Consider the following 21,384-nt stretch of genomic DNA (forward strand, 5'->3'; position numbering starts at 1 on the left):
CAGACATCATCTTAAATTTAAGATTTTGGTGTCAGAAGAGTTAAATATATTGAGAATTGTACATTAAGTTAAATTAGATGATTTGATAAACTTATGTAGTGATGGAGTAAATTAACAATGTCTCAAAGGGCTAAGGATGAGATTGGAATTATTAACATTTGTTTTGTAGCACATAGTCTATGGAGATCGAAGAATTCCAAGTAGAATATACCTCTTAAAAAAAGATGCTCTTTCGTATAATTAAAACCTTCCAAAAAATTAACCAACTAATTTTATAGCCTATTTAATTAGCTCAATATCCATACATCAAACCCCTTCATTCCTCCTCGTCATATGTACTTTCCATTTTCTTCTCACTTGCTAGACAACACAAAACTGTGATGAAAGAAAGATGAGTAGTTATGAATGCTCTAAGGGAATATCCATACATCAAACCCCTTCATCACTCGTCAAGATGTGATCGTAGAGGAGTCGCCAGGATCGTTGGACAACCCTAAACGAATCCTCATAGTTATGAATGCTCTAAGGGAATTTTCAATCGATATAGTCGAGTTTTCAGGAATTTCACCCTCAAAGAATGCTGCACTGTTACTATTCTGGGGATAATGCCCTGGCTCAACATCTCATGATGCATATGCTATCTTTTATCTCCCTAGAAATCTTAACTAGCTGGTAATGTCTTCAAAGGCATGGGTTGACGTATGGAGTATGAATCTGGGGAATTTGGACTGTATTCAAGAGAAAAGGGATGCCAAAAAGTTCAAAGGTTAATGGAACTCTGCGCAAAATATGGGGTACTGCATTCTGAAACCTTTCATCGTATCACACCCATTAAAATAGACAATTGATTCTTCAATATCATAAAACATTTAAATTTCCTTATGAAAAAAACATTTAATTTCATGTATATGTTCAACAGAATATCAATCCTAAAATACATAAAACTCGACATGCTGATCATCCCCGCTACACACACAGATATATATATAAATATTAGTTTTCAAAGTATTAATCTTTTGTGTTTTCTCTCTCTATTTTTTCAGGTAATGCCTAAGATCAGAACTGAAATGGGTCATCCTTTGAGAGTGGGTCTCATGTGAGACCGTCTCACGGATCTTATTCTGTGAGACGGGTCAACCTTACGGATATTCACAATAAAAAGTAATACTCTTAGCATAAAAAGTAATACTTTTTCACGAGCGACCCAAATAAGAGATCCGTCTCACAAATACGACCCGTGAGACCGTCTCACACAAGTTTTTGCCATCCTTTGAAACTAGTTCTAGAAATGTCACAATTTACAACAAAAACACCAAAGAAACAATACATATAGCTAGCTGATTTTTTTCCTCCAAAATTTGTAGTACGAGTCCCAAAGGATCCAAAACGATTTCTGGGAACCAGCCAGCAAAAGAACACGAGCATACACATATACATTTAATACCTAGGCATTCAATACCTTATCTTTTCTGTCTGAAAAAACTTTTCGAACAAATGTTCGCACAAACTTCACGAAAACATTTAAAATTACAGGTGATGAAATTGTCTTTAAAATACCTCATACGTATTCTTACAAAACCCGGTCTTGAAAATCTGTCAATAATGTGGATGCCAAGGTGCTGATTTTCTTACCGGTTTCTCCTGCAATGCTCTTTAGAGAGGAAATATCTTGTTGTGCCTGAAAACCAATAAAACCATGGAGATACATATAATAATTGCGAAGAAACTGGAAACTATGAGCATAAAATTACCAAGGAAGTAAATCAGATATATATAACATGGGTGTTAAAAATCACCTTTCTCTAATGATTGAACTCTTAGGTGATTGCCATACAAAGTTATATTTACACTTTTAGCATGCCATCTCACCATTAATAAAAAATATTTAGAATATATGTCCACATATGCATTAGTCGGATATATAAAAACTAAAGGCCTAAGACCAACATACTGAAATAAAAAGTCTTCTCGTGCACCAGGTTTTGGACCCATGATGATGCCATGCTAGAAACCAGTCGTCCCAAAAACTCGAATTCATGAGGTATTCCAACAGAATTCATACTTTACAAAGGAATGAAAGCCATACGAAAAAATAATTTTGAAGCTAAACTCTGGAGAAGAGAAAAATATATGAAGTCGAATTATAGGAATATGTGTACAATTGGATATGTTGCTAATGTATACCTGGAAAGATAGCCGGTTGATAAGATCAGATGCAGTAAGATCCAAAGAATCACTTGTATCGTGACCAAAGAAATCAGCACTAGAGATTGATGATGAACCCTACAGTGCATCGAAACAAATAATTTTAAATTCTGTAAATATCTTCATTTCAAATCTTTCCAGCATTTTATGCGATATACTGAGTAATATCAATTGAAATTTGAATCCAAGCAGTTGCAATAAAATTCAGAATATATTTTTTAATTCTCAAAGCTGAACGTCCGCTAGTATGTACAAAATATAATCATATACACATGACATGCATTTATCAAGATAAGCAAGAAATGTAGAACCACAATGGACAAACTGATGACCATTTGTCCATTCAATGCTCCAACAAAAATTAAAAACCAGCTTGCACATAAAAATAGCAAAATGCACTGAGAAGCCTAGACAATAGAGCTTGGGAAGCAAATTGCAATAAACAAAATACAATGATCCCCAACGGCGACCCAAATATAGAGAGAGAAATGGAAAGACCGATCGGAATATGGAAAACAGGACAAATGTTACATACAGAGAACTTCTGCAGCGAAATTGAAGATTCCAGATCTTTGTCTTTGTTTTGAACACCGAAAAACTGAGCTGATGATATAGATTTTGCATTGGAAAACTTCTTCCGTGCTTCGTCCGTTTCCTCAACCTGATATGGATACCAGCGTGAGAGTAATAGTCATGAAAATATTTAATCAATCCTTGGAAGAAAAAGAAAGCAATCTTATCAAAACTACACAACCAGTGCCATTATCAAAAACTTCTTTAATATGCATGGAGTCACATTTTACTCTTTAATTTAAGGAATACAAGCAGGTTTGTTCCATTCAGCAATCACGTATTTTTCTATAATTTTAGCAAGAACTGAAAAATCTTACTCCAATAAGCAGAATTGAACATATTTCTTCAAATTGGTGTTGAACTTTATCTGTTTCCCAATAAGCAGAATATGCATTTCATGATATGAAGAGATACTCAACTAGAGTTATTCAAATTTGTCTCCGAAATCAAGAAAATATTGATTCCCTCAATTGCCAATGATAATATTCTTACCTGAACTTTTGATGAGTTTGTGGTACCCTTCTTAGGAAGGCCACTTTCCATCCCATATTCAGCAAAAAAGTTGGAGGATTTTGGTGGAGTTACATGATTAATAACTCGAGCACCTCCAGAACCAATGTCTGTAAGCTGGTCACTGTCTGTAAACTCAAACCGAGATGCAAATGATGATCCAACTATGGGGGTGTTACTATTTGATGAAGCAGCAGAAGAAATGAGCACAGGTGGTTCTTCTGGCTTCTGCTCATAAAGGCTATCACTGGGCTAAAAACATATAAAAAGTAGTTGATTATTCAGTAGATAGAACATATAATTGTGATGGATAAGTATAGAATATTCAACCATGTAATACCAAAAATTTCAAGAAATTCCATTTACAAAAGAAAGATATATTTACCTTGGTAGTAAGCTTTCGCGCACCTAGACCCCCTGCCTTTCCAGGTCTTTTTGCACCAAGAGGCTTCTTAATTGTCACCATAGAAACAGTTTGAGAGGCTCTTGGAGAGGTATAAACATCCGAAGTACCATTTTTTAGTGTAGAATTATCCTTTGTAGAATTGTCTACAGTGATTCCTTTTGGGACTTTATTTATGTCATTGTTCAAATATGAAAATTTATCAGAAGGCCTTGATGACTGAGAAGCTATGGGTGATGTAGGTAAACCAGCCTCCTCAGCAGTGCTTTTAGCAAGTTCTTTTGCAAGTAATTGCCGATATAATTCGGCAGCCTTTGAGGTATATTTGGCCTCTACCTTCCCTCCATCAGTCCATCCGTGCTGATTGAAGAAAACTTGAGCGCGATTATTTCCGCCAAAGCACATCAACTTCAACTGGTCAGGAGTCCAAGAATCCAAATTTGTTGATCTGCGATTTAAAAAATCAGCTTCCATAGAGCTACAAAAGAAAACCTCTTTGCAAGATAAACTCAATTTCTCAAGTCCTACTTAGATAAATGAAATACATTCCACTCAAGCACATAGAATACGAGAGAGATATAATAACACCATTTAAAATAGAAATCTGGAAGCTCAATTTCCATTTGTCAAATACCAAGACTATTTTCCTTGCAACATTCAAAGTTGATCATGCTAAGCAGCCTGAAGATTCACAAGGTAAAGGAGTGTAGATGAGAAAATATCACAATGCTATTGATACATATTCCTCCACTCTTTAACCCCAAATTTTTTTATGTTCTATTTAAAACTTTTCACCTTATCTATCTCTTTATATATTAACATTTTCACATTTTTTTCCCGTAATCCTGCCTTCTTTTTCATCTTGGTGAGATGAGGTTATGCTCATAGCATTGCTTCTATACCTTCACTAAATTAATGATTTCTACATCTGCTCACAGTGATGTGATGCATGCAACAAAAGGTTCTCAAATGGAATTTAAAAAGGTCCAAGGATATATCAAGCTATTTTAAAATTTGAACTTATTAGTAACCTAAAAAGCCTCAAAATTAATGATTATTATTCCATATTTCACGTTATATGCTGGATTAAAGTCCTTGCACTGAATATATTGTAAGCATCGCAATATATAAAAGAGGTGGGCAATGTTACGATCACATCTCGACAATACAAAAATTACAGAGTAGTTAGTAACTTTGGCATGATCTCCGATCTAAAACTCTAGGCTCGAGGCGACAGCTAGTCCGGATATCTCAAAGACCAAATATTTTGAGATAAATTGAAATTCAATTTCACATTGAACTATAGTAGTCGGGTATCCATTCGCGTTTGACTCATTGCCTCTGTGTAACATGCAAACCCCTTAAAAAAGTCGTTATGCACCGTTAAAGCAATTAACGAATCAAATCGCAAACTGACATAAAAATCAAAACTCAAACATCAAATCAGGATATCGACAGTCGAAATTCAAATCGGTAAAAAGATCAACCTAACGAAGCTGATGTGCACACCCAGGCTTCGATGAACCGCCGAGCAATCAATACAAAGGAAGATCCCAAACGGGACCGATGCCCAAGTCGAATTCTTCGCTTTGCAATCGAAACACGTCTGAAATTGGATACATCAGCATTGAAACAAATGGCCAACAATAATAACTAAACCAAAAAAAAAAACCGTACAGATCTGAATCAGATCTTGGTATTCCCGGTCAAAAATTGACAAACTATGAATATTAAAATAAAAATACACCAAGGACCAATCAATTACCTTATTATCGGACTTCGCCTTGAGTTTGCGAAAAATTTGGTTCTTGTCGTCGTAGTTGTCAAAAGCCATGGTTCACTGGAAAATTTTGCTTGCGTATTGGCAAAACGAAAATTACTGGAATGGATTCACAGAGTGTATGTATGTATTTGTGTGAACGACGATTTGAGGTTCTCAGAGAAAGAGAACCCCGAATGAAACTCGAGGGAGCTGAATCTTGTAGCCGTTAATTCAATGCCTTCTTATATTTACAGACGGGTGACAAGAAAGTATTTCATCAATTCTCTCGTTATTTCTTTTTTTATATATAAATATTTTTATTTTACATGCATTATTTCTTATCATATATTTAATATCAATTTGTAATTTAGCAATATAATTATGATTAATATTTATATGATCTAAAAAATATTATATTATAATTTTTATATATTAATTAACACATTGAGTTGAAAGATGGTCATTTTAAATAAAATAATATAAGGTCGAAGCTCATATAGAAATTCACTAAAGTATTAAAAAGGGTTAGCTCATAGATGACAATTTTAAGGCTTAAATTAAGTGATTAACTAATTCTTTCAATAAAAAAAATCACATAGATAAATGTTATAATTCAGATTGTTTTATACAAAATAAAAGAAAATTTATCGTTATTTTCTCCTATCAGCTTAAACTTAAAAAAGTGAAAAATCGACATGTTGTTATCACCCATGTATATCAAGATATCCTCTCTTTACTCGACGGGATCTCGATCTTTCGGGTCCAAATAATATCGGGTACGGGATTAGGGAAACAAAACTTTTGATTCTTATCGAGACGGATATTGGGTTGGAGGGTTACGAGATGGGTCCTGACCTGATCCCACCCCTAATATCACATACACAAGGTACGAAATTGAATGTTTAAAAACACAAAAAAGCTAACTTCATGTATATAGATCTTAATTGGAACGGTAATTCTATTCTCCTCGGTTTAATGCCACTAAAACAAATGAATTTACTGAGAGAGAGAAAAAAAAATTCTTCACCATGCCCCTAAAGATTGAAATAGATAACATCGTTTTACAAAATTGAATGATAAAATTGGAATAAACTAGGAAATCTATGAACAATGATGTTGAAAACCGAAAGCTACAATATTGCAAAATGTTTGCTTGATTTTGTATTTGACTGATAGATGACTCAATTTAGACAAGAGTAATGCTAAAAATATAATCAAAATATCGTACAACAATTATATCGTGTGTTTTTATTATTATTTCATGAGATTTTATGTTGAATTTGTCATGAAATTCTGATAAATATATTTTTTGTATTAAATTTATTATATTATACAAATTTAATCATAAATATAACATTACTCTTTTGTGTGATCTTTCAGGCGGTTGTTTTCCTGATACTCTCCATAGCTCCATTACAAGTCCATGCCATTTGTTAAAATCTCAGCCGTCAGCTATTTTGTCCTAACATGCGAAGATCCACTTTTTCCCCGTCATTTTCTTTTTTACCCGAATTATTTTATTTATGACAAAATGACGGTCTCACGGATCATATTTGTGAGACGGATCTTTTATCTGAGTCATCTATGAAAAAATATTAATTTTTATGCAAATAATATTACTTTTTATTGTGAATATGGGTAGAGTTGACCCGTCTCACAGACATGAGACATACTCTTTATTTATACTAGTAAAAGATACACATGCGTTGCATGTGCTATTATTTTTTTTAATTTGATCAAATAATACTAAATAATTAACACGGAATTATTTTTGATTTAGAAAAATTGTTCGATTTAAAATAAAAGTTTTATTTTGATTTTTTTCTATTTAAAATATGGAGTGACTTGAAAATGTTTTAAGTATGGTAAGAAGGGTAATTATGGAATTAAATATTTTGGTGTCCTCAAATATAGTTATTCTAAGATCCTCACGCTTAATATAACAGTATAGATGGCCAACACAATCATTCAAACTATTTTTTTCCTTTACGAATGCTTACTCTTTAACCGTGTGCTTAGTAAAAGTATTCTTCAAATTCCTATTCTTAGTAAAAACATGTCTTTTCACAACTTTAAGGCAAACACAACTGTCTCATAGTACGTATGTCAAGTATCCTTTAATACTCCAACTACCGAATTAATTAAAAAACCACGTTGTCCAGATATGTTCTGTTTGGTAAGTTCGACAACTCCTAGGCTTGTAGGATACACGGACTTTCCTTAAAACGAATACATTTATTTAATAAAACGAGATCTCTTGTTATTTTATTATTAATTGAGAATAAGAAAAATCAAGAAACGATTCATTCAATCTAATTAATTACTGTTAATGTACTACTCCAAATCATCACTTGTATAAAAGTTTGAATCAAAAGACTTTGTAAGTTCTTATAAATAGATATTAATTATTCGATTCGATTCGGTTTCGAAGTTGATTATTAAAGCGATTATTAGATTCATGAACTTGCATTTACTAGTTGAGATATTTAGCGATGAACTTAAATACATAACGTAAAGAAGTTTGTATAAGTGTCGGAATCCATATTTCAATACTATATATAGGAAACGACGGTGATTTGCCTTTTAATTGGGAAATCCTTTGGATTAGTAAGCTCATTAATTTGAACATTCAAATAGAATCATTGAAGTAAATAGCAAATTAATTAAAACACTGCCAAAATAATTATTATAACTTAGGATTTGCTTTGAGAATTATTTCTGAAGATTTATTTATGTATAATAACAGAAGCCGAAATCATTTATTTAAATATCTTAATTAATTAATTAATCCGTTCCGTAGGTGTCTTTTGTCTCCTTGTCCTATGTACATATAAATGTTCGATCTGCATTATCTAAGTTATATTTTATCTTAAGAGTTAGTCTCATGTGAGACCGTCTCACGGATCTTAATCCGTGAGACGGGTCAACCCTACCCATATTCACAATAAAAGGTAATACTCTTAGCATAAAAAGTAATACTTTTTCATGGATGACCCAAATAAAAGATCCGTCTCACAAATATGACCCGTGAGACCGTCTCACACAAGTTTTTGCCTTATCTTAATAAACTTAATACAAAGTTGCTACTATTTTTTGGCAAATCTGGTGGTGACCGACCACAGGGGAGCTGGAGAAATAATTTTAATTAAAAAAAATAGTTTGAAAGTGAAACCCAACAATTTAGTAAATGCTACTGGTAATAGTAATAAATAATTATAAATGCATTATTATTTATTTTCTGCTCACACTATTCCACATATTAATTTTTTATTTATTTCAGTCGTAAAGACCCTCGAATCATTATTTATATGAAATATTTAGTATTGATATAATTAAGTGAATATTGATAATTAATAGTTGAATTAGATAATCCATTTAAATTGAAAGTACTGGACAATAAAACTTATGAAATTAGCTAAATATCTACATTTACTATTTATTTAATTTAATATAGTTGAGATTTTATGATGATTTAATTGAATATTAAATATAATATTGAAAAATAGTTTAAATGGATATGGTAATACACTTGTAACATGAAGGATTAAATAAGATTTGTATAAGATAAATCGGTGTAATTAATAATTTAATAAAGTTGGATGGACATTAATAATATGTATTTAAAGATAATACATATTATTGCAGTATATAATAATAATAATAATAATAATAATAAAAAAACAAACTAGTGAATAAATTGCGCAGCGGATTTGAGTAGTCGTTCCGATGGTATCGGCGTCGTGTTCGTCGAAACCGCCGTACCTTTCCCTTTCCCTTTCCTTTTGTGGACTCCCACGCTCTTCGACCCAGCAGCCTCAATATTTGGCCACTTGCTTAAATTCACTTCACATTCACTCCAAATCAAGTCCCCTAAATTTCACACATACAGAATACGTATTGTGTCTCTTCTTTTCTCGTCTCCTCCGCCCCTACTTTCCCTACCACTCTCCATTTTTTCTCAGGCAACTGGAAGAGAAGCCGACCCTTTTGCTACTCTGGGTGGTGAATTCGACTGTTTTTCTTCGTTTAACATATGGGTTGTGGAATCATTCGATTCATGGAGTGATTGATTATTGCCTGCCAACACTTTTTCAAGATTAACGGAGATGAGTCTTTGGGCTAATACTAATACATCCGCAACTTCTGCAGCGGTGGGAGTTGGCGGTGATATCTCGGCGATGGATGGGATCATGTCTTCGACTTCTGGTTTGTCTTCCTTTTGGCCTGCTACCTATGCACCTCCTCCTCCAAATCCTCTCCTGTCTATGGACCAATCCAAACCCACGTCCGTCACGCAGTTTTTCAACCAGGAAACGCTGCAGCAGCGTCTCCTGGCCTTGATTGAAGGCTCCCACGAGAGCTGGACTTATGCCATATTCTGGCAGTCTTCCGTTGTTGAATATGGTGGCTCATCTGTTTTGGGTTGGGGGGACGGGTATTACAAGAACGAAGGGAACAAGATGAAGCGCAAAACGGCGTCGTCACCTTTGGAGCAGGAGCACCGGAAGAGGGTTCTCAGGGAGCTGAATTCTCTGGTTTCAGGATCTCAGGATTTGGCAGATAACACCGTGGATGAAGAGGTTACTGATACTGAATGGTTTTTCCTGATTTCTATGACTCAATGCTTTGTCGACGGGTCCGGGCTTCCGGGCCAAGCTTTTTACAGCTCGAACCCGGTCTGGGTGATTGGCGCGGAGAGGCTTGCCGTTTCTAACTGTGAGCGGGCCCGACAGGCACAGAGCTTCGGGCTTCAAACCATCGTTTGCATTCCATTGGCAACGGGCGTTGTTGAGCTTGGCTCCAGTGAACTGATTTTTCAGAGTTCAGATCTCATGAACAAGGTCAGATTTTTGTTCAATTTCAATGGAGGGGAAATGTTTTCGGGCTCAGGATCTGGCTCTTGGGCCTTGGCCGAGAATGATCCATCAGCCCTTTGGTTGATCGACCCTACTTCGTCTGCGGTGGATATAAAGGATTCGTTCAATGATAATACTAGCAAGCAAATTGGTTTTGCTCATGAAAAACCAAGTTCCAGTACCGTAACTGAAAATCCACAGCAACAAACACAGGGGTTTCTTGCTAAAGAATTGAACTTTTCGGAATCCGGGTTTAATGGAAGTAGAAACATGACGAATGGGGAGATACTCAGTTTTGGGGAGAGTGCTAAGAAGAGCATTTGTAGTAGGAATGAGAATTTGTTTGGAGTTCAAGAAGACAACAATAAAACCAGTAGTAAAAACAAGAATAAGTCCCCAGCTTCGAGGGGTAGTAATGAGGAAGGTGTGCTTTCATTTACTTCCGGTGCAATTTTGCACTCATCTGGTGTGGTGAAGATTGAAAATGGTGGTGGGGTTGAGTCAGAACATTCTGATCTCGACGTATCCTTGGTCAAGGAGGCTGATAGTTGTAAAACTGTTGATCTCGAGAAAAAGCCGAGAAAACGGGGAAGGAAGCCTGCAAATGGCCGGGAAGAGCCTTTGAATCACGTGGAAGCGGAGAGGCAGAGGAGGGAGAAATTGAATCAAAAGTTCTATGCCCTCAGAGCTGTAGTACCGAACGTTTCAAAAATGGACAAGGCTTCACTTCTCGGCGATGCTATTTCTTATATCAATGACTTGAAGTCGATGCTTCAAGGTGTTGAGTCAGAAAAGGATGATTTGAGGAGTCAACTTGAGTCGGTGAAAAGGGAATTAGCCGCTAAAGGATCGGCTACTCCTACACCAAAACATGAACCGAAGATTTCGAACAATGGGGTGAACACAACCATCGACATGGATGTAGAAGTTAAGATAATTGGTTGGGATGCGATGATACGCATTCAAGGTAGTAAAAAGAATCATCCGACAGCAAGATTGATGATGGCGCTTAAAGAGTTAGACCTAGATGTTCATCATGCTAGTGTCTCCGTGGTAAAAGATTTAATGATTCAACAAGCAACGGTGAGGATGGAAGGTCCCTTTTACACGCAAGATCAGCTCAAGAAAGCTTTGATAGCTAAAATCGCTGCAAGTTGATAGAATTTGGATAAATGGAATTCGAGAGAAACTCATTCTTTGATCAATGGAACGCGGTGAAAGCTTTGTATGTCGCATAGATTGAGCTTAGTTTTAGTACCATTGTAGAAGCTACCCCAGTTCTTGTTTTTAAACCAAGAGCCTTTGTCTCAATAGTTTTAATCCCTATCCCACAGTTTGTATCGAAAAGAAAAAAAAAAAAGATGTCTGTCTAGCTAAGCTTTTCCACTGGTTACTGTCCAATCGCTGTGTTGTATATAATTTAGGGGACGCCTGTTTGTTTATGTGATATAAATTATAAAAGACAAATGAATTTTGTCCACCTTGGTTGTACTATGGCGATTTTTTGTATCCTTAATGGCCCACAATAACTGAGTGCGACTTTTGTTCCAATTATTATTTATTATTATTATTATTTTGAGTAATATTTTGTTCCAATTATTAATCGATTTTTGTCTTTGGATGAGCTGAGACATGTTTTCTTCTTTATATCCCAACTCTAGGTCATGCATCCAAAAAATGACGAAAATATATCTTCAAAAAAAGAATGATGAAAATAAAAAATTTATTATAGTTAAGCAAAGCATTTCATATATTCCATTTTAAATATACTATAATTTTTTTCTTCAATTTATTTTATGAGTTAAATTCCTTATTGTTCGCGGAACGAATTCGTACAAATGTAGGGTATACAAACACAATAGGTGCTACATATATCGACGCCAACTAGTCACATGTACGAGTGTGTCAAATGTATGTATTGAGGTGGTTTTGAAACGCACAGCTTGTGCCCATTCTTGGCAGTGTTAATTTATATGAGAGCAGCTCCTTCGTTTAGTGCACATCTAAACTTTGTGGCGTTTGTCTTTTCACTGTAGTTGATCCATCTTTAGTTTTTTTGCAGTCCATGAAAACTATTTTCGTTTTTCTTCTTACTGCATTTGTAAATCTTTTCTCAATAGAAGCCAATGTGTACATGATTCTGATGGAAGATGACCCCCTTGTCATGATGTCATCAAGGTTTTTCTTTGTTGGCTAAATATTATTAATAACTATTTTTTAATGAAACTTTATAATTCCAAATGTTATGCTATGTTAGTTTTATCTTCCTTTTTTTCTCTGAGTAAATATTTTTTTTATCTTCTTTCGACTATATTTGACTTATTGATCAAAACATCCATATAGTTAATATCATCAAAATGTCTCTGTTTATAAAAATATTTTGTATATGTTTGTTTGTTTGTTTTTTGGATAATTTTTTATATATGTTTGTTGCTACTAATATCTTATGCAGTAAGTTGGGATGCTCTTGCTTTCCAGAAACTAATCTGAATTAATTTTGTATGCATAACCTGTTAATAGTATTACATATAATTTATGATGACTGCAAGAGTTTTTTATTTAGATTTATTTGTAGTTTTGGATGAATCCGGCTTAAAATTTTGTGTTTAAGGTAAAAAAGGAATAAGAGAGAGTGAGAATTTTTCGGGTTTTAGATTCGCTCCTGATCCAGAAAGTTTAGGTTCTTTTAGTCACTAAGATCAAACATTTTGCCTACTCTGAAGAATTATTTTTCCAGTTACGAGATTTTTTCCTCATCAAGCAGCTTTTTGTGCAGGAACAGAGAAGATATTTCATTGTACAAAGAGAGAATGACCAGGAAACATGATGCATTCCTAAAATCAACCTTGGAAGAAGGCTCATACGTCAAGTTGTATAGCTATACTCATTTGCTAAATGGCTTCGCAATTCATGTTACAGACAAGAAGGTAAATTTAGTATAGGATAATAAATAAGACATCGCCCAAGTTACTAAAAGAGTCCAAACTGTTTTTAGGCACTTCCTATGTTAAGAGATGCAGAGAAAGTTCGATCAATCCATAAGGATGCTAAAATGAAGAAGCTCACTACACATACACCTGATTTTCTTGGAATTACGAATGGTGCGTGGCCGGAGTTAGGCGGATCTAATGTTGCAGGCGATGGAGTCGTGATTGGCCTCATCGACACAGGAATCAACCCTTTTCATCCGAGTTTCACGGCCCAAACAACGGTGACCAAAAGCAGCAAGTTTAAAGGAAAATGTGAGATTGGAGAGCGTTTTCCAGCATCAGCGTGTAATGGGAAGATTGTTGGCGCACAGCACTTTGCAAGAGCCGCTATTGCTGCAGGAGAATTTAACTCCTCACTCGACTTTGCGTCGCCTTTTGATCCTGATGGTCATGGAAGGTAAGTCACATACAATCAAAAGCGCACACACAGTAATATGTCATTATGTCAATATTTGTTATCGTGAATTTTTAAGAGTTAAAAGACTCGTTTTAAGGCCGCTGATTTTTACAGCCACACGGCCTCCACAGCAGCCGGAAACAACCATATTCCAGTGATAGTCAACAACTTCAACTACGGGTATGCAAGCGGCATGGCACCAGGAGCTAGGTGATAAATCGCATTTTTTTAGATCTTTGGCTATGCAATCTATTCTCCGAGCAGTATAAATTACGTGTGATCGTGATGAGTCCTCACTCTGGTCTTGATGCAGGATTGCTGTCTATAAAGCTCTTTATCCCTTTGGAGGTTACATGTCTGACGTTGTGGCTGCGATCGATCAGGTCATAAACATAAAACTTGTGTCATTTCACTCAATACCTTGCATTAATCTCATATCCTAGGTTCATCAATTTCTTCTCTCTGCTAAAGGCTGTAGAAGATGGAGTTGATATCCTCAGCCTCTCTATAGGGCCAACAAGCGTGCCTTCTGGGCCTTCTGCGTTCCTAAATGTTCTAGAAATCGAGCTTCTTTTTGCCACCAAAGCTGGTGTACTAGTTGTACAAGCTGCCGGAAATGGTGGGCCTTCCCTAAGTTCGATCCTTTCTTTTAGTCCGTGGATCGTCACTGTTGCAGCCTCTATGACCGACCGGAAGTACAACAACTCCCTCATCTTAGGAAATGGCCAAACCTTAACTGGAACCGGACTTGCACGTAAGAAATAATACACGATTCCTTGTCCCCACAACGCTGTTTTACTCATAATTATGCATGTCAATGTCCCAGCTCCAACGGTCGGAGGAGTATTCTTTCCTTTGGCAGCTGCTGCTGACGTTAGTCAAATGAACATAGCTGCGGGACAGGTGGAAAACTGCCAGAGTCCGGATCCATTCATACGGACCTCAGTTCGTGGGAAGATAATAATCTGCTCATACACATTCGACTTTGAATCCGAGGAAGCAAGTATAGCCACAGTTTCAGACACCATACAGAGAATTGGAGCTGCTGGTTTCATACTAACCATGGATCCCGACGTTGGTTCCGAACAGATTAAGGGTGCTACAGTAACCTTACCAGTCCCAGGAATCATTCTAAACAATAGGGAATCTTCGTCGGTAAAGTAACAATTTTCATGTGTAATTAATTATTTGGAACACAACTTGAAGTGTGTATCATTTGGTGCAGGCTGTGTGGGAATATTACAACTCGAATACAGTGAGGACCAGAAGTGGAAAAGCCATAGGATTCAGAGGAACAGCGAGGATTTTGGATGGGAGACGGGCGACTTTCGTTGGACCAGCTCCAGTTGTAGCCTCGTATTCATCGAGGGGACCAGATGTTGACAATGCACTTCTAGAAACTGCTGATGTGCTGAAGCCTAACATAATGGCTCCTGGCTCATCAATTTGGGCTGCTTGGAGTCATGATAGTGAAGGAGATGAACCTTTAAGAGGTAAAAAGGAAAAAAAATGAAAGCAAGTATTATGTGGTCCTCATATTCCTGTATTAGAAATGTAATGAGAGGAAATAGAGGAATACCGGCAATTAACTATGTTTTGAGGGTGAAACTTATATTCGGGATCACATTCCAGGGCAATCATTTTCCCTGTTGTCTGGGACAAGCATGGCAACTCCACACATTGCTGGAATCGCCGCACTTATAAAGCAAAAACACCGGCGTTGGAGTCCTGCAGCCATCACTTCAGCCATGCTGACCACAGCCCGAGTCGCCGATAAATCTGGTTCACCTATTCTAGCCCAAGGTAGAAACAAGCTATCCACAGCCACCCCATTCGACTTTGGATCAGGTTCTATCGATCCATCAAGAGCCATCGATCCAGGGCTCATATTCGACGCTAGATTCAAGCACTACATCCAGTTCCTGTGTGCTGTTCCAGGCGCGGATGACATGTCCATAAGACGAGCCATCGGGGTAGGATGCCCAATCCCAGGAAAAGAATGGTGCTCGGATTTGAACATGGCTAGTGTGACAGTTTCTAACTTGGTTGGGTCAAGGAAAGTGATACGAAGGGTGACTAATGTTGGTGATGCTGATGAGAAGTATAGGGTCGTCGTTAGAGAGCCGATTGGTGTCAATGTCTCGGTGACACCAAGCGTATTTACTATAAGTGCTAAAGCCTCGAGACACATTATACTCGTACTGGGAGCGACTCAGAGGACGAATTCTTATACATTCGGTGAGATGGTGTTTGAAGGAGATCAGAAGCATATTGTTCGAGTTCCTATTACTGTTTTTGTCAGTAGTGTACTGAAACATTGATGTCTCCGTTCCTTCTATTTCACGAATAGGCTAGTTTTGCTTGTATTCACCTTTCAGTTTCATAGGAGGATTTGATGATCTACGATGATTTGCAAACCTTGAAAACGAATAAGACGAAGATAATTTCACAAATTCATCTAAAAATAACTGTTTGAATAGTCTGAGACGCCAGATTCATGGCAAAAAGAGTTTTGTTCTTCTCTGTTTTGTTGATCTATGGGAATAAAATTGCAAATGAAATACCCAAAATACTATTTTTTTTTAAAAAGATTTGATCACGGCTGCACAATTATTGTGTAAATACATGTGCATAAATATATAAATATTTATATTTGTGTATGTGTGTGTATATATAATATTTATATTTTGAGCTTCATATTGCATTATTTGTTTATTTTTCAATGTATAAAAATAAATAAATGAGTTCATATATAACTGATACATAGAAGCTATATACTGACATATAATTTTGTATTGTTATAAATAAAAATAAGATTATTTAATTGTTTATTAATGTCATCAAGGGAATTATATATATTTTATTGTATGATTTATCATATTTATTTAAATTTAAATATGTAAAATAAAGTAATAAACAAACCTCCATAAATTGAACCGCGAATCAATTCTTTATTTTTGATTCTTTATAGTGACATTAACTTAAATTATATTTAAAACATTATACCCGTACCATATGTAACGAAAATATTATGGAGAAGATAATTTTTCAAATTATTTCATAAAACAAATTCTTTATTAATTCAAAATATATATATATATATATATATATATATATTATATATTTTATCAAAATCGTGGCTACTTCGTGATTCTATTAGCGTCATAAGATTTTCATATGGAATAAAACTTCAATTTGATAGCTCCGGCTATCAGTAATAATTTCTATTTTTCCTCCCTGACGCTTCAATCGTAATCAATATTAATGAATAATTTTTTTTTTAAAAAAAACTTTATTCATTAACCAAAGAATTTAAGGACTCGTCACTAATTTAATCAGAGAGCAAACGTTCGACCATACAACAATAACAAGGAATTAGTGAGCTAAAATACACTGAAACTTTAACTCACACAACCATCAAGTGTTGAATGTTAATTGAGACTTTTTGAATTTACCGCACTTATTAGTACCTAATTTCATCGAGTATGCATGGAAACATATGATGTTGACTCTCGTGAATTTTTTTTAAAAATAATTTTGGTAATATATATTAATCACTTTATGATTTTAATCATTTACGTTATATCAAATCAGCTTTAACCAAATATGTTTGATTTCTTTGTGATCATAGTTCTTTTATATGTGACACTGATTGAATTGATCACTTAATATAGGAACAAGGTTCAAATCTACCAATATGTCAGTATGTACTTCTATTTAACATCTATTATAATGGAGTGAGTCTCATGTGAGACCGTCTCACGGATCATAATCCGTGAGACGGGTCAACCCTACCCATATTCACAATAAAAAGTAATACTCTTAGCATAAAAAGTAATACTTTTTCATGGGTGACCCAAATAAGAGATCCGTCTCACGAATATGACCCGTGAGACCGTCTCACACAAGTTTTTGCCATTATAATGATAAACAACTCAGTCTGGACGTAACTTTCTTTTATATTCTCAAAACTTTTGTGGCTCCATGTTCACAGTGGTTTAGTGGTGTCTTTATCTCATGTGACATGCGAAAAAAAATGTTTGTGGAAAGATTTATAAAAATAGAAACTCAAGCATATAAAAAAAAATTAAAAGTAATTCGGCACAATAATTACATAGGAAAAAAAAAGAAGGAAAAAAAATTATAACGATTTGGGGTGGCATCGTCATTTTATCTAACCGCCTGGGGACCTCGACGCTTCTCCTTTCTCCCACTGTGTAATTAGGAACGGTATATCATTTGATCTCTTTTACACCTCTACCACACAACGCGACGCACCCACCACCCCAAACAAAATCTAGGGTTTTTTCTCCCAAAATTCTCAATACTAGCTCTGCATCTCTTCAAAATCCCCTCTTATCAATTATGTATCCGCCAATCGACATATGACCTTTTTTCTATATGGAGGCGCCAGCTTCTAATTTGTCTTCCAGCGCCGGGAAGGTGGGCGGCGATGGGCTTCCTCCCCCGGCCCCGATGCCTTCAGCGAATGTTCCTCCGCCGTTCCTGGCAAAAACATATGACGTGGTGGATGACCCTAGCACAGATACGATCGTGTCGTGGAGCGCTTCGAATAATAGTTTTGTTGTTTGGGACTCTTCCTTGTTTGCCAGGGACTTACTTCCTAAGTACTTCAAACACAATAATTTCTCTAGTTTTGTGCGCCAGCTTAATACATATGTAAGTTATCCTCGGCAGTCGGCCCTCTACTTTTTTATTTATGTATTAGAGTTTATTTGTCGATTGAGGTGTTTTTTGGTTGAATTAAGTTAGACTCGGTTGTGTGCGTCTGGTTACTTGAATCATTTCGTGTGTGTGAATGCTATTGTTTCTCGTGTGTGAGATAATTTAGCTGTTGGATAGCTCTGGGAATAACTATCGTGGTCTTGTGATATTTATTTTATCAAGTGCAATTTTTTTTAATATTAATGAATTTGGTTATTTTGGTGCGTGATGACTCAACTGTCGGCAACAGATAACAATTTTGATGACATAATTTAACATATGGAGTGTCCTTCTGTTGATTATGTGATTCTGAAAGAATCTAAAAACCAATTAACTGCACAGTTAAATTTGTGAAGAGTGGTGTCTGGTGCCGATATGCACTTGCTGTTACCACCAAATAAAGGGTTCTTGCATGAAGAGTTACCATTAAGTTAAAGAACTGGGAAGGATGATGTCCTGTAAGAGTGAAGATGTTGAGCTATAAATATGACAGTGGTATGATTGATGAATTTATTAGATATTATATTTGAAGTAATGTATAAGTAAGAACGTAACTGCCATCCATTGAAACTCTTGGGAGTTAGATCTGACATCATCGTTCTTGTCATTATTTCTTCCTTTAAATGCATACTATTGTGCATAAATGCTCCATATATCTAGTTGTGGTTTGGTCATATTTCATGCTGCTTATGTATTTGCTAGCTGAGATTTTATTTGGCTTCAAGGCCATGTTAACTGACTGGACAATTACATTTCTCACTTTAAGCGTGCATATCATTGTCTCTGTGATGATATCTTTTTCCCATTTTGCCTCTATCATAAGCATTGATTGCGATTTTGTCCTGAAATTTTTTGCACCTAAATATATTACTACTTTTGGGCTTTAAAACCATATGGTTTCTAATTCTTTCTTATTGAGCTCCTCATACTTGATCGGATTGAATTGTAAATGATATCTTCCATAATAAGTAAACTGAAACCAATATTATTTAAGGACAGAAAACCCATTCAATCTCTGTTAACTCTTGGCTTATATTGTGTCATGAGAGACTTGTGCTAGGAGATCATGGTTCGTAGTGCTTAATATGGTCTGTGCCCGTTCTCTTTGTTGTACTGTGGATTTGATGCCTGCTAATTGGGATATATTCTCTTTTGCTGTTAATATCTTCCTTTTGTGTTGTCATTTTTTCGAAACCTACAAGGAATGTTGTTATCTCACAATTCAATGGCCGTTTTTTTGTAGCCTTGGTTCCCAAATTGGTTCCTGTTGACTGCCATGCTGTTTATGTTCTAGACAGCCTTGGCTCTTGTCATGAGATCTGTTTGATTATTCTCTCTGCATGTTCTTCTATTTTGCATGTTAGCAATTGAGCGGCAATAGTTTTTTTTAAAAAAAATTCTAAGTACTTCCTGTATGGGAACTTTTGGACGAGCAGGGTTTTAGAAAGGTTGATCCAGACCGATGGGAGTTTGCAAATGAGGGTTTCTTACGAGGACAAAAGCATCTTCTTAAAAGTATCAGTCGAAGGAAGCCTGCACATTTGCAGCCTCATCAGCATCAACCACCAGTTGGACAGAGTTCTTCTGTTGGAGCATGTGTTGAGGTTGGGAAATTTGGGCTCGAAGAGGAAGTGGAAAGGCTTAAAAGGGATAAGAATGTGCTAATGCAGGAGCTTGTAAGGTTGAGGCAACAGCAGCAAACCACTGATGGGCAGTTACAAACAATGGCTCAGCGTCTTCAGGGTATGGAACAACGTCAACAACAGATGATGTCTTTCCTAGCAAAAGCTGTGAACAGTCCAGGTTTCCTTGCTCAGTTTATGCACCAGCAAACTGACAGCAACAGACGTATAACAGAAGGCAACAAAAAAAGGAGACTAAAGCAAGATGATGTTTCGGATTATAATTCTGTTAGCAATGCTTCTGATGGTCAGATCATTAAGTATCAACCTTTGATAAACGAGGCAGCAAAAGCAATGCTAAGACAGAATGTAAAACTAGATTCTACTAGGTTAGAAAATGTCGGTAATGATTCGGATAGTTTCTTCATGGATAACAGTTCATCCCCGTCCAGTACACCGGACTCTGGCAATTCTGTAAACCATCATGTTTCGGGAGTGACTCTTCAAGAGGTACCTCCTATTTCAGGTCTGCCATTCATACCGTCAGGCATACCAATTACAGCTTTTGATTCTGCACTGAAAGCCGATGTTCAATCAGATGCCGGCTGTCCTGCTGAAATTATGTCTGAGCAATATTTCAGTGCAAGTCCTCAGATAGCAGCACAAGTGCCTCCTATTGCCCTTCCGTCTGTTGGTGATACCATCGGGCACCTCTCTCAGATTATGCCAGAGAACAATGGTGATATTGTGGGAACAGAAACAGAGAACATTACTTTTATGGATGCTACGTTATTCGCACCAAGTGGCGAAGACCTGATTGACATAGGTGGACTTTCTCCTGATCCTCAAGTTGAATGGGATGATGATGAACTTCCTGGAGTTGGTGATCCTTTTTGGGAAACATTTCTTCGGAGTCCATTTCTATCAGAGACCGAGACCAACTCCAATTTAACTGATGAACTTCTCGAGGCAGGTGAAAAAAAGCCAAAGGAAAATGGGTGGGCTAAATCTCAGCGCATGGAACTGCTAACGGAGCGGATGGGGAATCTTTCATCAAATGCCGAGAAACTTTGAAACGGTGTATAAGTTAAATTATGTGTGTCTCTTTCTTACCTCGGGTATTATAAGAGTACTTGTACATCTTTTTGGCCGTATTCACGAGTGCAGGTCTCTGCTAGATTTGTGGATATGAGGATTACAGAAACTTCTTGAAATTAAAGATGAGTGACGAAAAATGTTGAAATAGTTTACTGTATTTGGATGGGCAGATTCTCATTTCTCAGTTAATCAAAACACAATTACATAGTTTTTTCCACCTCCACCGCCCTCTTCAAGAAAATC

General features: G+C 36.1%; 4 protein-coding genes and 1 long non-coding RNA gene across 8 annotated transcripts; 4 read left to right on the forward strand and 1 right to left on the reverse strand.

Moving 5' to 3' along the window:
- The first annotated feature begins 456 nt into the window (after positions 1-456).
- LOC140816751 (uncharacterized) lies at positions 457-1,416 on the forward strand. The gene is made up of 2 exons (XR_012114636.1): positions 457-1,089; positions 1,281-1,416. It is a non-coding gene; the product is annotated as an uncharacterized lncRNA (long non-coding RNA).
- LOC140816750 (probable ADP-ribosylation factor GTPase-activating protein AGD8) lies at positions 1,333-5,707 on the reverse strand. The gene is made up of 7 exons (XM_073176173.1): positions 5,457-5,707; positions 5,179-5,297; positions 3,674-4,139; positions 3,271-3,540; positions 2,741-2,866; positions 2,185-2,283; positions 1,333-1,678 (listed from the first exon to the last, which is right to left on the reverse strand). Exons 1-7 carry the CDS (start codon positions 5,523-5,525, stop codon positions 1,571-1,573), a joined length of 1,257 nt encoding a protein of 418 aa, XP_073032274.1. The 5' UTR covers positions 5,526-5,707; the 3' UTR covers positions 1,333-1,570.
- Positions 5,708-9,219: 3,512 nt separating this feature from the next.
- On the forward strand, positions 9,220-11,789 carry LOC140817511 (transcription factor MYC2-like). Its single transcript, XM_073177232.1, has one exon. The coding sequence runs from the start codon at positions 9,560-9,562 to the stop codon at positions 11,465-11,467; it is 1,908 nt and encodes a 635-aa protein (XP_073033333.1). The 5' UTR covers positions 9,220-9,559; the 3' UTR covers positions 11,468-11,789.
- A 484-nt stretch (positions 11,790-12,273) lies between these two features.
- On the forward strand, positions 12,274-17,398 carry LOC140817509 (subtilisin-like protease SBT2.6). Of its 4 annotated transcripts, XM_073177229.1 has the most exons (10): positions 12,274-12,487; positions 13,086-13,236; positions 13,305-13,696; positions 13,811-13,906; positions 14,010-14,079; positions 14,168-14,450; positions 14,523-14,851; positions 14,922-15,189; positions 15,329-16,050; positions 17,328-17,398. In XM_073177229.1, exons 1-9 carry the CDS (start codon positions 12,375-12,377, stop codon positions 16,015-16,017), a joined length of 2,391 nt encoding a protein of 796 aa, XP_073033330.1. In that variant the 5' UTR covers positions 12,274-12,374; the 3' UTR covers positions 16,018-16,050; positions 17,328-17,398. The 4 variants fall into 4 exon arrangements, with proteins under 4 accessions (XP_073033330.1, XP_073033329.1, XP_073033332.1 ...); XM_073177228.1 differs by lacking the exon at positions 17,328-17,398 and having other exon boundaries at positions 15,329-16,153; XM_073177231.1 differs by lacking the exons at positions 12,274-12,487; positions 17,328-17,398 and adding an exon at positions 12,724-12,920 and having other exon boundaries at positions 15,329-16,152.
- A 479-nt stretch (positions 17,399-17,877) lies between these two features.
- LOC140815926 (heat shock factor protein HSF8-like) lies at positions 17,878-21,364 on the forward strand. Its single transcript, XM_073174969.1, has 2 exons — positions 17,878-18,376; positions 19,858-21,364. Exons 1-2 carry the CDS (start codon positions 18,098-18,100, stop codon positions 21,115-21,117), a joined length of 1,539 nt encoding a protein of 512 aa, XP_073031070.1. The 5' UTR covers positions 17,878-18,097; the 3' UTR covers positions 21,118-21,364.
- Positions 21,365-21,384: the final 20 nt, after the last annotated feature.

This window comes from Primulina eburnea, chromosome 16 (assembly GCF_022965805.1).
Source record: "Primulina eburnea isolate SZY01 chromosome 16, ASM2296580v1, whole genome shotgun sequence".
Lineage (NCBI taxonomy): Eukaryota > Viridiplantae > Streptophyta > Magnoliopsida > Lamiales > Gesneriaceae > Primulina > Primulina eburnea.

Excerpts from the sequence above, each read along its gene's own strand:
- LOC140816750 (XM_073176173.1), bottom strand. The coding sequence starts at position 5,525 with ATGGCTTTTGACAACTACGACGACAAGAACCAAATTTTTCGCAAACTC. Across the intron at positions 5,298-5,456 it reads AGGCGAAGTCCGATAATAAG|ACGTGTTTCGATTGCAAAGC; the intron begins GTAATTGATTGG and ends ATCCAATTTCAG. Across the intron at positions 4,140-5,178 it reads GTGCACATCAGCTTCGTTAG|ATCAACAAATTTGGATTCTT; the intron begins GTTGATCTTTTT and ends TTTAAATCGCAG.
- LOC140817511 (XM_073177232.1), top strand. The coding sequence starts at position 9,560 with ATGAGTCTTTGGGCTAATACTAATACATCCGCAACTTCTGCAGCGGTG.
- LOC140817509 (XM_073177229.1), top strand. The coding sequence starts at position 12,375 with ATGAAAACTATTTTCGTTTTTCTTCTTACTGCATTTGTAAATCTTTTC. Across the intron at positions 14,080-14,167 it reads TTGTGGCTGCGATCGATCAG|GCTGTAGAAGATGGAGTTGA; the intron begins GTCATAAACATA and ends TCTCTGCTAAAG. Across the intron at positions 14,451-14,522 it reads AACTGGAACCGGACTTGCAC|CTCCAACGGTCGGAGGAGTA; the intron begins GTAAGAAATAAT and ends TCAATGTCCCAG.
- LOC140815926 (XM_073174969.1), top strand. The coding sequence starts at position 18,098 with ATGGAGGCGCCAGCTTCTAATTTGTCTTCCAGCGCCGGGAAGGTGGGC. Across the intron at positions 18,377-19,857 it reads TGCGCCAGCTTAATACATAT|GGTTTTAGAAAGGTTGATCC; the intron begins GTAAGTTATCCT and ends TTGGACGAGCAG.